The following is a 13253-nucleotide window of genomic DNA, read 5'->3' on the forward strand; positions in this document are numbered from 1 at the left end:
TTATTTTTGAATACCTACAGACACTGCACTTCCTGGCTAAAGCAAATCATGCAAGACAGTTAACCAAACATGAAATCTTTGTAGAAAAGTTATATAACCTGAAAAGCTGTTACATTCTTTGTACAACAAGACAATCACTATTTATGTGTGCACGCTCCAGCAAGTGTTTAAATTTATTTGGGATATGAATATGCTAGCAAGAATCCCATGATGTACCAACAATGGGTATAGAAAAGCTGGAAAATGAGTAAGTAGTGCATAAGGTGCTCCGAGAATGGTAAAATCAGTTAATTTTATATTATCAGTATTATTATTATTTCTCATTATTGGATTGAATTTTAGTTGCTTTTTCACAAAAGTAACCCAAAGTAACTTTAAAACCTGGTACATTCATTAAAATGAAGCAAAGGAAGAACCACTATACATACATAAGAGAGGCCATAAATACCTGAACCACTCTAGACTAAGGGCTAACAACCTGGATAATAGGAAATGTTTTTGCCTGGCACCTAAAAATAGATAGTGATGGTGCCAGGCATGCCTCCATTGATAAGAGCATTCCACAAGTGCGGAGCCACCACTGAAAAGGCCTGTTCTCATCCCCCCACCCTCTACTCCTTTCTCAGAGAGGACACATTGAAAAGGGACTCAGAGGACAAACACAGGGTCTAGGTTAGTTCATGCTTTTTACAAAACTGATCTGAATAATTATTTACAAATTAACTGAATTAATCATACAAATTCAAGAAAAAAGAATAATATTCCGATGTTATTCTTCTTCGGGGGGGGGGCAGGGTAACTCTACTATTTTATTAACATACAGATGTTTAAGACCATATCAAATGTGAAGTATGATACTTTCAAGCATGTATTAGTATCTCTACTTTTTTATTTAGGCCTAGCCACTTATCATGCCAAATCAGTCTAATACAACCCTGGTGACAGGGTTTTGGCATTATTGCTTTTAAAGAAAAGCATGGGTGAACCCTGCTTAGATCTTTTCTGTTTCTGGAACTGTATAGCCTAGATTTAGAAGCCAGGCCAATGCATAAAGGACAGACACTGTAGCAGCTGGCTTTGGTCTCCATCTTTGCGAGGAAGAAAGGAACAAACGTTCAAAGAAAAATTGAGTTCCACTTCTCCTAATTGCAATAGTATATAATTTACACTAGACAGCTTCTTCATCATTTTAAGTCATGATTTTAAGTTAACTAGGCACTGTACATGATTTCAATGCACAGGTTCCTGCTCATGATCTAGAGAACGTGAGAAAAGAGGGACATGATTGGAGGGATAAAACCTTGCACTTGTTGAGTAATTTTACACAGAATCAAAAAGAAGAGAAGCTAAACAACAGGGAAAAGAATCAAAGGAATAGAATAGATCAAGAGGGAAATTCAAGAGGAACTCTAAACAATTTATTAAAAGGGGGGCAAATATAAGGACTACAAATGCCCCAAGGGAGAGAATTCAGTAAAAGGTGACAAGAGAAAGGTTAAAGATAGCAGTTGCCACACCAGAGAGAAGAAACACGTACCAGAGACCACTACTACAACTTAAGTGCACTACTTGCCTACAAGCAAAGTGACTGTTATTTATTATTGCCATCAAAGGATAATGTAATATGTTTCACTGCTGAGAAAACAAGTCCATGTTCTGATAGAGAAAGATCTAATTTACAGAAAGCCATTACAGAGCAAAATCCTAAGACCAACGCCAGCAGTGGGTTTTAAGCTTGTGAGACAATACTGAACAGGTCAAAAGAGAAAACTATAGGATGAACCCATCGTACCTGCAACAAAGTACAGAACAGATGGGGAACCTCTGCCACAATGAGGCTGTTTTTCCCCCAACCATGCCCACCTGCCTGGCATCTGATGCAGCAGGTAAAACTATGGCTGCAAAGGAACTACCAGGAGCCTTAGGATGTGCTCCTGATGGTTCCTCTGCAATAAGGGCTTAGATTTAGCACCTTTTAAATCTGACACAAAATTCTAGGCCCACTAATTCTGTAGGGTTGATATTTCTGAGGGTGATATTTAATGTTGCACAAGTGGATTTTCCCAACCTCCCTACCCCCACATCCCACCAAATCTGCTCTAAAGTCCTTCAACTCTTCAAAGTAGATTTGGTGGGTTGCAGGTAGAAGAGATGAAGGAAAAGTAGATGTCAGTTTCACTAGTAGACAGACACAATTGGATATTACCCAGCAACTTGCAATTTTATTCGTTTTTCAGTATCCCCAGAGTTGCAAACCTGTGAATTGTTAGGAAAACATTTGCCATATTTTGATAGCAGTAAGTTTAACGCTAACTTATCACTAATAACCGTATACCATTTACTAAACTATACTGCTCAACTGTTAATTAATTGTGAACATGTTAGGGACTAACTTTGAATGAGACCCTTGGGGTGTCCCTTTGTTTCTTCATTAATTGAAGACATTTACTGCCAGAAGTGGGGTTTGAAGGGATTACTCCCTATTAGTTCTTTGTTTGTTACTCATGATTTACAGAGTGAGACTGCTAGAATACTGGTCATGCTGGCCTTAGAAGCCAACAAGACTCTGCGGACATTATAGGTCAGGAACCACTCCACTCTCCAGCTCAGAATGGAAGTGGTAGCTCATCTTTGTCATACTGTGCTTCAGAGCCACTTGAAGCGCTTCTGAAGTACTGTGTAGCTGCAGAGCTAATCTCTCGCCCGCCTCCCCAGCTACAAGTTTGAGAGGTTGCCAGAGGGGAGAGGAATGTTCAATGTAGTAAGGTAATTTATGGGCCTCTGAAAAGGAAGTTCTCCAGGTTGTTGTTATTACAGGTGGTTATTTAAATGATTGCTTTCCCCCAAGGTTTTTAGTTATTTTTATCTTATGTGTAAGCCACCCTGAGTCCATGTCAGGGGAAAAGGCAGGAGACATGGACTCAAGGCGGCTTACAGACAGGATAAAAATAGCTAAAAACCTAGGGAAAAGCATTAATTAAAAAAAAATAAACATTAATAAAATTGAAACTATCTATATGATCTACTTTAAAACGTACAGATAATTACAATAAAAACAGCATGGAACCAGCCTTTTCTTTAAAAGTTATGACCTGGTAATTCTACACACTATCTGGGTTCATAGGAAGCAGTTATATGGTGTATGAATTTGAAATATCTGCATCTAAATTTAAAGTTTGTCAGATTTGTTCTGCAAAATCCTTACATGCTTCAGCATGTAACAAGACAGTGCTAGTAAACTGCTAACATTGCACAGGCTGCATTACACATGTATGTTTTCAAACAAAGTAGTCTCACACTATACAAGTATTATTTGTGGTATCCCAATGGAAGCCCTAGTCTGAACTATGCTGGGACAAAATATGTTTCAAGGAACCATGAATATGCAAAATAACTGCATCCATATTCAAATTCAGTTGTTTTTCTCCTAGGGAAAATGACACTTCCAAGAAGAAAGTGTTAGCATATCATTGTCCAAATCTAAAGGGAAAATAAGGCACAAAAACATTTTCCTGGTTTTGTATTTTATCACAATCTATCATTTTGCTTAAATTCACAGACAAGATACCTGCTACATCTGTCACTCTGGATTCTCTTGCTAAGTTCCAAACATTACTAAGACATTTTCCCCTTCTGACCAGAAGATAGAAATAATAATAATAATAATAATAATAATAATAATAATAATAATAATAATTTATTATTTATACCCCGCCCATCTGGCTGGGCCTCCCCAGCCACTCTGGGCGGCTTCCATAAAAACCAAAAATACAGTAAAATATCACACGTTAAAAACTTCCCTGAACAGGGCTGCCTTAAGATGTCTTCTGAATGTCAGGTAGTTGTTTATCTCTTTGACATCTGCTGGAAGGGCATTCCACAGGGCGGGCGCCACTACCGAGAAGGCCCTCTGCCTGGTTCCCTGTAGCTTTGCTTCTCGCAGTGAGGGAACCGCCAGAAGGCCCTCGGCGCTGGACCTCATCGTGCGGGCAGAATGATGGGGGTGGAGACGCTCCTTCAGGTATACTGGACCGAGGCCGTTTAGGGCTTTAAAGGTCAGCACCAACACTTTGAATTGTGCTCGGAAACGTACTGGGAGCCAATGTAGGTCTTTCAAGACCGGTGTTATATGGTCTCGGCGGCCACCCCCAGTCACCAGTCTAGCTGCCGCATTCTGGATTAGTTGTAGTTTCCGAGTCACCTTCAAAGGTAGCCCCACGTAGAGCGCATTGCAGTAGTCCAAGCGGGAGATAACCAGAGCATGCACCACTCTGGCGAGACAGTCCGCAGGCAGATAGGGTCTCAGCCTACGTACCAGATGGAGCTGGTAAACAGCTGCCCTGGACACAGATTTGACCTGTGCCTCCATGGACAGCTGTGAGTCCAAAATGACTCCCAGGCTGCGCACCTGGTCCTTCAGGGGCACAGTTACCCCATTCAGGACCAGGGAATCCTCCACACCTGCCCGCCTCCTGTCCCCCAAAAACAGTACTTCTGTCTTGTCAGGATTCAACCTCAATCTGTTAGCCGCCATCCATCCTCCAACCGCCTCCAGACACTCACACAGGACCTTCACCGCCCTCACTGGTTCTGATTTAAAAGAGAGGTAGAGCTGGGTATCATCCGCATACTGATGAACACCCAGCCCAAACCTCCTGATGATCTCTCCCAGCGGCTGCATGTAAATGTTGAAAAGCATGGGGGAGAGGACAGAACCCTGAGGCACCCCACAAGTGAGAGCCCAGGGGTCTGAACACTCATCCCCCACACCACTTTCTGAACACGGCCCAGGAGGAAGGAGCGGAACCACTGTATGACAGTGCCCCCAGCTCCCAGCCCCTCAAGACGGTCCAGAAGGATGTTATGGTCGATGGTATCAAACGCCGCTGAGAGATCCAGCAGAACTAGGAAACAGCTCTCACCTTTGTCCCTAGCCCGCCGGAGATCATCAACCAGTGCGACCAAGGCAGTTTCAGTCCCATGATGAGGCCTGAATCCCGACTGGAAGGGATCCAAATGGTCCGCTTCTTCCAGGCGTGCCTGGAGTTGTTCGGCAACCGCTCGCTCAATCACCTTGCCCAAGAATGGAAGATTTGAGACTGGGCGATAGTTGGCCATCGTGGCCGCATCTAAAGATGGTTTTTTAAGAAGCGGTTTAATAACCGCTTCTTTCAGCGGGTCTGGGAAGGCTCCCTCACGGAGGGAAGCATTCACCACCCCACGAAGCCCATCGCCCAGTCCTTCCCGGCTAGCTTTTATAAGCCAGGATGGGCAAGGATCCAGGAGACAGGTGGTTGGTTTCACTCGTCCAAGCAGCCTGTCCACATCCTCGGAGGTAACAGATTGGAATTGATCCCACTCAACTTGACTAGACAGAACTCTAGTCTGAGAGCTGGGGTCCAACACTTCCTGAAGGACTGCAGTTTCCCCATCTCTATTTTATTGTATTACATCTCTCTCTCTCTCCCTCCCCCCCCCCCTCTCTCTATATATCTATATATCTATATATCTATATATCTATATCTATAAACCCACACAACATCAAAACAATGTCTCTTATTTAACTGGGATAAACCCCACATTTTCTTCCAGGTATTTGTCTATTTCTTGTTAGTTTTTTCTGTAGAATAAAAAATCAGAAATACGGTAACAACTTCTCTACTCAACCCTTTAACAATTTGGAATTTTAAAAGAAGTTTAATGACTCACTTTCCTATAAACTAAACTTACTCAGTTGACTCCAGAATTGCCCTCATGGGAGTTCCACTCACACAAGAGGAAGAGGGCAGGGATGCAATTTTCACCAATTCTTCCTCCCCTCTGCAGCCACCTGCAGTGTTAGAAACTCGGATATACAGTGGTACCTCTGGATACAAACGGGATCCGTTCTGGAGCCCCGTTTGCATCATGAGCAGAACGCAACCCGCATCTGCAAGTCGCGATTTGCCGTGTCTGTGCATGCGTGTGAATTCATTCTGAGCGTCTGCGCAAGCAGCGAAACCCAAAAGTAACCCGTTCCGTTACTTCCAGTTTGCTGCAGGACACAACTTGAAAAGATTTAACCTGAAGCAACTTTAACCCAAGGTATGACTGTATAAACTAATCTCCAAATGGCACATCTTAAACCTAGGTTATGGTGCTACAACATTTGTCCAGGCACCTTTTTTTTTTGCAATGAAATTTATACTATTATTATTATTATTCATTTCTACACCACTCTATGTTTTAAAGGGGGAAAAAATCTCAAAGCAGGTTCCAACACATTAAAACATCAAATAAAACAATCCAGAATAAAACAAAATCAAGCTTCCAAGAAAATATTTCATATCCTTCTCTAAGTGATATTTTGCTTTCCCCATATTTATTTACCTGCTTAATTTATATAGCTGCCCCACAGCAGAAATACTCTAGGAAGCCAGAGTGGTATAGTGTGGTACAGTGTGTTGGACTAGGACATGGGAATTCAAGGTTCAAATCCCCACTCAGTCATGAAGCTCACTAGATGACCTTGGGCCAGCCACTATTTTTTGACCATTTAAGGCAGAATAATTCTAACTGGGGATCCCTTTCCTAATGTACATAAGTCAATAAGGTTCCAGACATTGTCTTGTCTGCCTCTCTAGTACAGAAATCTGCACTTCCAGCAATTTTCTCACCCAAAGTCAGCATGGAGGGAAAGAGTTTTTGTCTACTGTATAGATAACTTGGGGGGCTTGGGATATTTCTGGAAGCTATGCTGCTAATGACCTCTCCTAAATAATCCCAGCATACAGAAGAGAAGCTCACCTCCCTTTCTCCACAAAGGAGGAAGGAAAGGAGTAGTTTCTCTCGCATTCTACTGGATCACTGTATAAGGTAATAGCAGTCAAGATACTGTTCGTACCATCCACTGAAGTCTACCGCAAGGGCAAACAACTTTCACTTCTATGAGTTCTCTGCAATTGCCACTGGTCTCAAGAAAGCATGTGGTGGTGGCAACCACAAACAGATTTGTGAACTCCTAGTAGCAAACAAACTAAACAAATTTATTTCAAACATTTCTTCATCACAGTGTTTTGCAATTAAAGCAGATCTCTTGGATTATTCTTTGTAAAGCAACAGACCTTATAAAATAGCACACAATAGCTTTGTGTAAGTATTTTGTTTCTGTTATTGCATTAGAGTTATGTAAGAAGATGGAAGGGGGTGGAGAGAAAAAAATAGGGCAATGGCAGGTTAGATAGGTTATGAAAGTAGCATTTTTTTTAAAGAAATGCTTGTTTACATACCCTAACAATCAGTTCTAGAGATAAACATCCCATAAGTATTTCCTTCCTTCCTGCTTTAACTTACTTGTAGTGCATGTACTCTTAAAAGCATTCCTATTCTAATCCTGTGTTTGCTTCTACACAGTTGGCAAGAAAAGTAAAACATTACTACATTCTTAACTAGGTTACAGCACATTGTCTGCAAAAACAATTGAGCTCTCAACCAATGCATGATAGTACTACAGTATTTGTCTTCAGGCTGTTTGTGTAGAAACACCACCACAAATGGCTGATATTCCTTCATAGTATTATATTACAAAAAGACAGCACTGAAAACAATTACAGCCTCTCTTATTCATTACATCAGTGATTTGCATGGTGGCAGAGGTCATTTTTTATAATAATAAAAAATAATTGAGCAGGGAGTTGGTAAAGAGAAGGAGTGTATATATAAACTAAATAAATGTTAGCATACACTCTTCACAAGCAGGATTAAAGATATTTCACACAACCTGTGCCACATAGCCAGTGTATACACCTTTAATGACTAAATTTTAAGACAAGAGCAACAGCACATGTCCATTTGTCCTTAGGACTTTATGTTTTATTTTTATGTGTCTATTATGTGTCTTTCAGATATATAAAAAAAGCAACAATAACAATAGCATCAAGAGCATAAAGCATTCATCAATTCATTCACTGTGCTATCACTGTGCTATCACTGTGCAGATTATCCAAAGTTGTTTTCTACTACTACTACTACAAAAAAAAAAATTTCCCCCGCCCATCTGACTGGGTTGCCCCAGCTACTCTCAACAGAATATACAAGAACACAACAAAAGATCACACATTAAAAGCTTCCTGATACAGCTGACTCATATGTCAGTAGCAGATCACATCCATGTTCCGTGTTAGTAACCAATTTTTATTTTATTTTTAAAATTTATAGATTGATTGTCTATATACGGATCTAGATTAATTATCTGATTGGTGGCTTTATCTGTCACTATGATGACTGCAACCCAGAATGTCTGAATGAATATACACTGCCACCAGATATGAAAAAATGTTCCCATCGCCACACATCCTCTTCCACATGCCAGACATATGAAATTTTCTAACATTTTCTAAAAGAAGATGGCGCACAAGTGGCTATCAATAGACATTTATGGAGGAATCAGAAACCCAACAATCCATTTATACTGTATTAGTTTTTATACTGGAAAGCTGCATATACTGAACCAAACCTTATAAAAATTTGATTCAAAGACTGAAGACTGCTGCTTCTATCAAATGCCTCCTATAGTGGAATATATGTTGCAAGCACTGCCTCTGATATTAGATAGTTAATATATTCATCAATAAGAGTTGTTCTATTGAAGTACACTTATAACTTAGCATGAGTGGCTATTTGTGAAGTCGAGGGAAATGTGAAATAATTCCCATCATACATACTGTGAAGGCCAAAGGAAATATATAATAATTCCCATAACAAATAAATTACTACAGTTTTTCATGCTGTCCACTGGCATACTGTGCTAATCAATATGTAGTTATTAAGAGCACTATGTGATTAAAATGGGGTAAGATATATTTAACACATATTTGCACATCCACTGTTTCAGGATTTTCAGTTGATCACAAACCTATAATATATGAGTTTTGATACCATGCATTCATTCACACAAAGGGACTAATTGTCTTGGAATTCATACAGATGCTCCTAGGGAGTATCAATAAATCTTAATAATAAAGGCAACTTACTAAGCCATAAGCAGGAATGTGAAACTATATTTTTACCTACTTTACGATGCCTAGATTCAAGCGTGTTCAACTCAAATTATATTTATCATCAGGTTGCCAATAAGGGCTGCAGCACTTGTGCAACTTCAAGCAATAGCAAAACAGCAAGCTGGGAACAGAAATGGGAGTTTCCAGACTGATACCCTTGAACATGAACCAAAAAAGACAACACTGCCTCCTTCACTTAAGGGAACAGCCAGTAGCCCCATTAGTCAGAGCTTGTGGCATTTGTTCTAAAAATAATTTCAGTTCCTCAGAAGTACCTCTGTAGAGCTCTATCACACAATTAAAAATTTCACTGCTTACTTTTATCCACTGAAGCACTACCTTCGACATCACTTTACAGATCACATTCATTCTAGTAAAACATTGAATTAACAGAAGCAGAAAAACAACCACCCTTGCTTACTGACCTATTATTCTAGTTAGTGTTACCCTTACAGTAGTAAAGGTATACTATAAAACATTCTTTAAACATGATATAAAGGGAAACAATGAGTTCTTTTCTAAAAGTTTAGAGCTGAAATTTTAAACAATATGCTAGCCATTTGCAAAAAGGCAGACAGTTAAATTGTGACACAGTGAAACAGAAGAAAAGGTACTAGAGGGTACCGGTATATACCACAGAGCCTGGCAACTTCTTCCACAGTACAGGGCAAAAAGGAGATGAGTCACAGCGCTAAACATGCTACGGGGTGAGCTCCTGACTAGCCAGCTCTTTATTTTTCCTTCTGTGCACATGTATCACAACTATTAATCAAAGCTCTGACATGCAACAGAATGAGGTCTGAAGCAGGATATGCAGAATTCAATGCTGCCACAGCATACTGAATGAACAAACTATTCTCTCTCTTATACTACAGCTGTCAGCAACCAAAGCCATACGGCAGCTAGGCCTCTCGATGGAGTGGCAAAAGTTTGCAGCTTTTTGTTTTAGCCAAACTATACTTTCACAAAAGGGCAGAAGTTACTTCAACCTCTTAAGAAACTCATATGAGAATCAGGGAGGAAGCAAAGTGGGCATTTTCCAAAAAGTAGGTTTCGGTCATGATTTTTTTTAATAACATCTGAACCTCTTTATAACAGAGTGATCTATTTTATTTCAACTCTTTCAAACCAATCCTATGAACATTTATTTGGGATTAAGCTCTGCCGAACAGAGTGAAACACAGTGAGTAAACATATATATTCCAGACAAGTTTTTAGATGCTAAAAGCATTGGCCAATGCAGAGAGAGTAAGCATGTACAGAATCAGGCTGTGCCAAGATTGATATGACCAAAACTATAATGTTATGGTACTAAAATGCTAAATGCCTGACTATATCCATTCTGAAGTATGAAATACACTAACTTTCATTTTACACACATATCCTAAGAAACTGAAAAAAAGCACTCAGCACTTTCGAAAGTGTTTATATTTAACACCGACAGGGTTTTAAGTTGTTACAGAGTGAAGACTGCACTACATTTCTTACATTTTCAACAACATGTGAACTGCATAGTTCCATACTTCAGAACTCCATGGCTTGCTATAATCACAATATCTGATCATGAATCTTTCATCTGACATAAGACTTGCATATACAAAGAAGAATGAGTGCTGCATATTTTTAAAACAAATACGTCTTTAGATGAAAAAAACTATTCTTTCACTTTCATTATCAAAAGAAATCTTAATGTAAAAAAACAGATTTGGAATCAACTCACCAATTCTCCGAAAAACAACTATTTTATCAAGAGAAGACAGCCATGGAGCTTATTTCCAATTTAAATTGTATGAAACATTTGATTTTAAGTTAGTGTTTCTGGCACTGCTGATGTAGCTTTCCACATCCCTCAAGAAAGGCCTTATTCAACAGAGGAAGTAGCTTAAAATATTTAATAACAAATATGGTAGGTACTACTTATTATTCAAGTACTGTGCAATATTCCATTTTCAGTTATTCAGTAAGTGCCTCTAACAGGTTTGTAAAGCCTTGAAAGCCAGATTTGGCCTTTGATAAGGGGTTTGTTCTGGATGTTTAGATAATATGCTACACCAGGTTCTGTGTTCGTGGACAGTACAGATTTAAAAATAAGGAACGCATTATTAATATTTTTTCCATCACATTCTCTTTAAGACACTGACCACCAGCTGTCGGCGCCTTTCAGTTAACGGGCACATGTCATGCAAACACTTACTGCATCCAACAGTGAAAGGCTGTTTTAAATTTCTTTCTGCATCTTGCAGCAATTTTTTTGCTGCAGCTATTGCCTCCCAAACATACCCCTTCAAGCAGCCCACAAATATCAATTCAATGGGGCTCGTACGAAAAAAGTAAACTGAATCTATTGTTTAACCCCAACTGATTAAATACAACTGCTTAGTGGAGCTTCCTGCCCCACTTCATACTTTCTGATGGAGAGCAAATGCCCCCTATTCCTCCACCAAACTACCAAGGGCTGGCCCTGGCAGACATGTCCTCAATCCCCACGGAAAGGGTGTTGCAGAAAAACTCCAGCATACCAGATTTATATTATGCTCTCAGCACAGTTCACGGAGGGTTTACCAAAACCGAACCAACACACATTAGCCGGAGGGCAGAAAACAGCCTGCAGTCGAGGTCTGGAATCGGCTCCAGTCCTCGCACCGAGGCAGACATAACCCTCCGCCGGTTCCTAACCCCCCGCCCCCCCCATTCGTGCTTTTACCTTCATGATGAACTCAGGCTGCAGTAGAAAAACCCGAAAGAGGTTGAGCTGCCGAGGCTGGACCTGAAATTTAAAACAAAGCACTAAGCCACCGCACCACCCCTTTTCCGCGGTCCGCGAGGGAAGCATTTCTGCACGAGCTTCTCTCCCCCCCCATACTCCCCCCTCCCTCACCCCCTGCCTCTCCTATTCCCTCTACGCAGGCCCCTCTTTTCTCCACCGCCACAAACCACGACCTCGCCGCTCCAGCTCCCGCTTCCTCTCGGAGCCTCACACACGGCGGCTCGGCTTCCCCCTCACTCGCTGCCTTTGACGCCATTTCTGTCAGAGGAGAAACTTGCCACAACAACAACCGCTTCTTAACCCCCCCCCGCTCCGTCCCCGTCCCTCCTCCTCTCCGTCCGCTCCCCCTCTCCGGGTACCGCCTGAGGGGGCACGAGCCCTGCCGCCTTCGGCTCTCTGGGAGCGGCTCCTACACCCCTAGCAGTCTGCCCCCCACAAACAAAAAAGTGGGGAGGGGGTGCCGCTGAATAAGGGAGACGAGAGAGGCAGGTTGCGGGGTGTCCAGCCAGGACGGAGAGGCGCTTTCTCGTCCATGCAGACACACACACACTCTCACTCTCTTCCCTGCGGGAGGGGAGGCTTCTCCATTGTACTAGGACAAGGAGCTAAGAGTGGAATGGGGGGCTCCTCCCCATGCCGTTTAAAGAAAAGCGGCTCCCCAAAATATCTCCCAGCAACCTGTCTCGATGCCCCTCTCTCTCCGTGCCCCCCCCCAATGCTGACTCCGCGACAGGAGTTTCGGCAACAGCCGCAGCTCCCCTGCTCAGAGCTGGTCAGCGATCGAGGAATCCAGGAAAGCGACGGTCAGCGAAGGAGAAACAAGGGACGCCTTGCCTCCATCTCGCCTCCTCCAAAGGCGGCTCCCGGGCCATTATCCTCCCACCCCGCTTGCCCGGCTCCGTTCTCCGAGGGACCCAAAGATTTCGGATTCGGGAGAGGAGGGAGGGGGGCGATCGGCGAGTCCCGCCGCAGCCTCAACAAGGAGAAAAACAACAAACCAGGAGCGCTCTTTCCCCCCTTTCTCTATTTCCCCTTATGGCCCCTGCAAAAGGCTCTCGCCTGCACGGAGCGACCCCGCCGGCCATCCGAGGCCACCGGGGCCAGGGAGTTCTTCCCCGGGGCTACGTTACCTTTGTTCCTCGGCTGTCGCCCGCTTGCTCGCTGGTCCCCCCTAACCTGCGGAGAGGGGGGGCGAGGAGGATGGAGCCTCCTCCCAACGCTGGACCTGATCCCCTGGCCGAATACCACGCTTCTACCGAGCAATCGCTGGCCTGGCTCCGAAGGCAGGCGAGGGCTCCCGCCCGGCGACACCGGGGGCCAATCCCGCCCGTCCGAACCCCGGTGGCGACGGCGACAGCAGCGGCTCCTCTCCAAGCTGTTCACTACCCTCCCCCAAAACCCGAAGCGTGAGTGACAGCTCCAAGCCCGCCCTCTCCCCGCCTTGCCTC

General features: G+C 42.7%; 1 protein-coding gene across 7 annotated transcripts in view; it reads right to left on the reverse strand.

Moving 5' to 3' along the window:
* ARID4B (AT-rich interaction domain 4B) overlaps positions 1 to 13253 on the reverse strand; it is a 183346-nt gene that overhangs the window by 74248 nt on the left and 95845 nt on the right. For 2 of the 7 annotated variants that reach the window (XM_053382564.1, XM_053382562.1), the window contains exons 1-2: positions 12936 to 13217; positions 11743 to 11805 (exon numbers count right to left, since the gene is read on the reverse strand). The exons of 1 other annotated variant lie outside the window; for it this stretch is intronic. In XM_053382564.1, the coding sequence (XP_053238539.1) occupies positions 11743 to 11748 (6 nt within the window). In that variant the 5' untranslated portion in view covers positions 11749 to 11805; positions 12936 to 13217. Of the gene's footprint in view, positions 1 to 11742; positions 11806 to 11972; positions 12075 to 12935; positions 13219 to 13253 lie in introns of those variants that run through there. 4 more of the 7 variants (XM_053382561.1, XM_053382565.1, XM_053382563.1 and 1 more) reach the window with 4 other exon arrangements.

This window comes from Podarcis raffonei, chromosome 3 (assembly GCF_027172205.1).
Source record: "Podarcis raffonei isolate rPodRaf1 chromosome 3, rPodRaf1.pri, whole genome shotgun sequence".
Classification (NCBI taxonomy): Eukaryota; Metazoa; Chordata; class Lepidosauria; order Squamata; family Lacertidae; genus Podarcis; species Podarcis raffonei.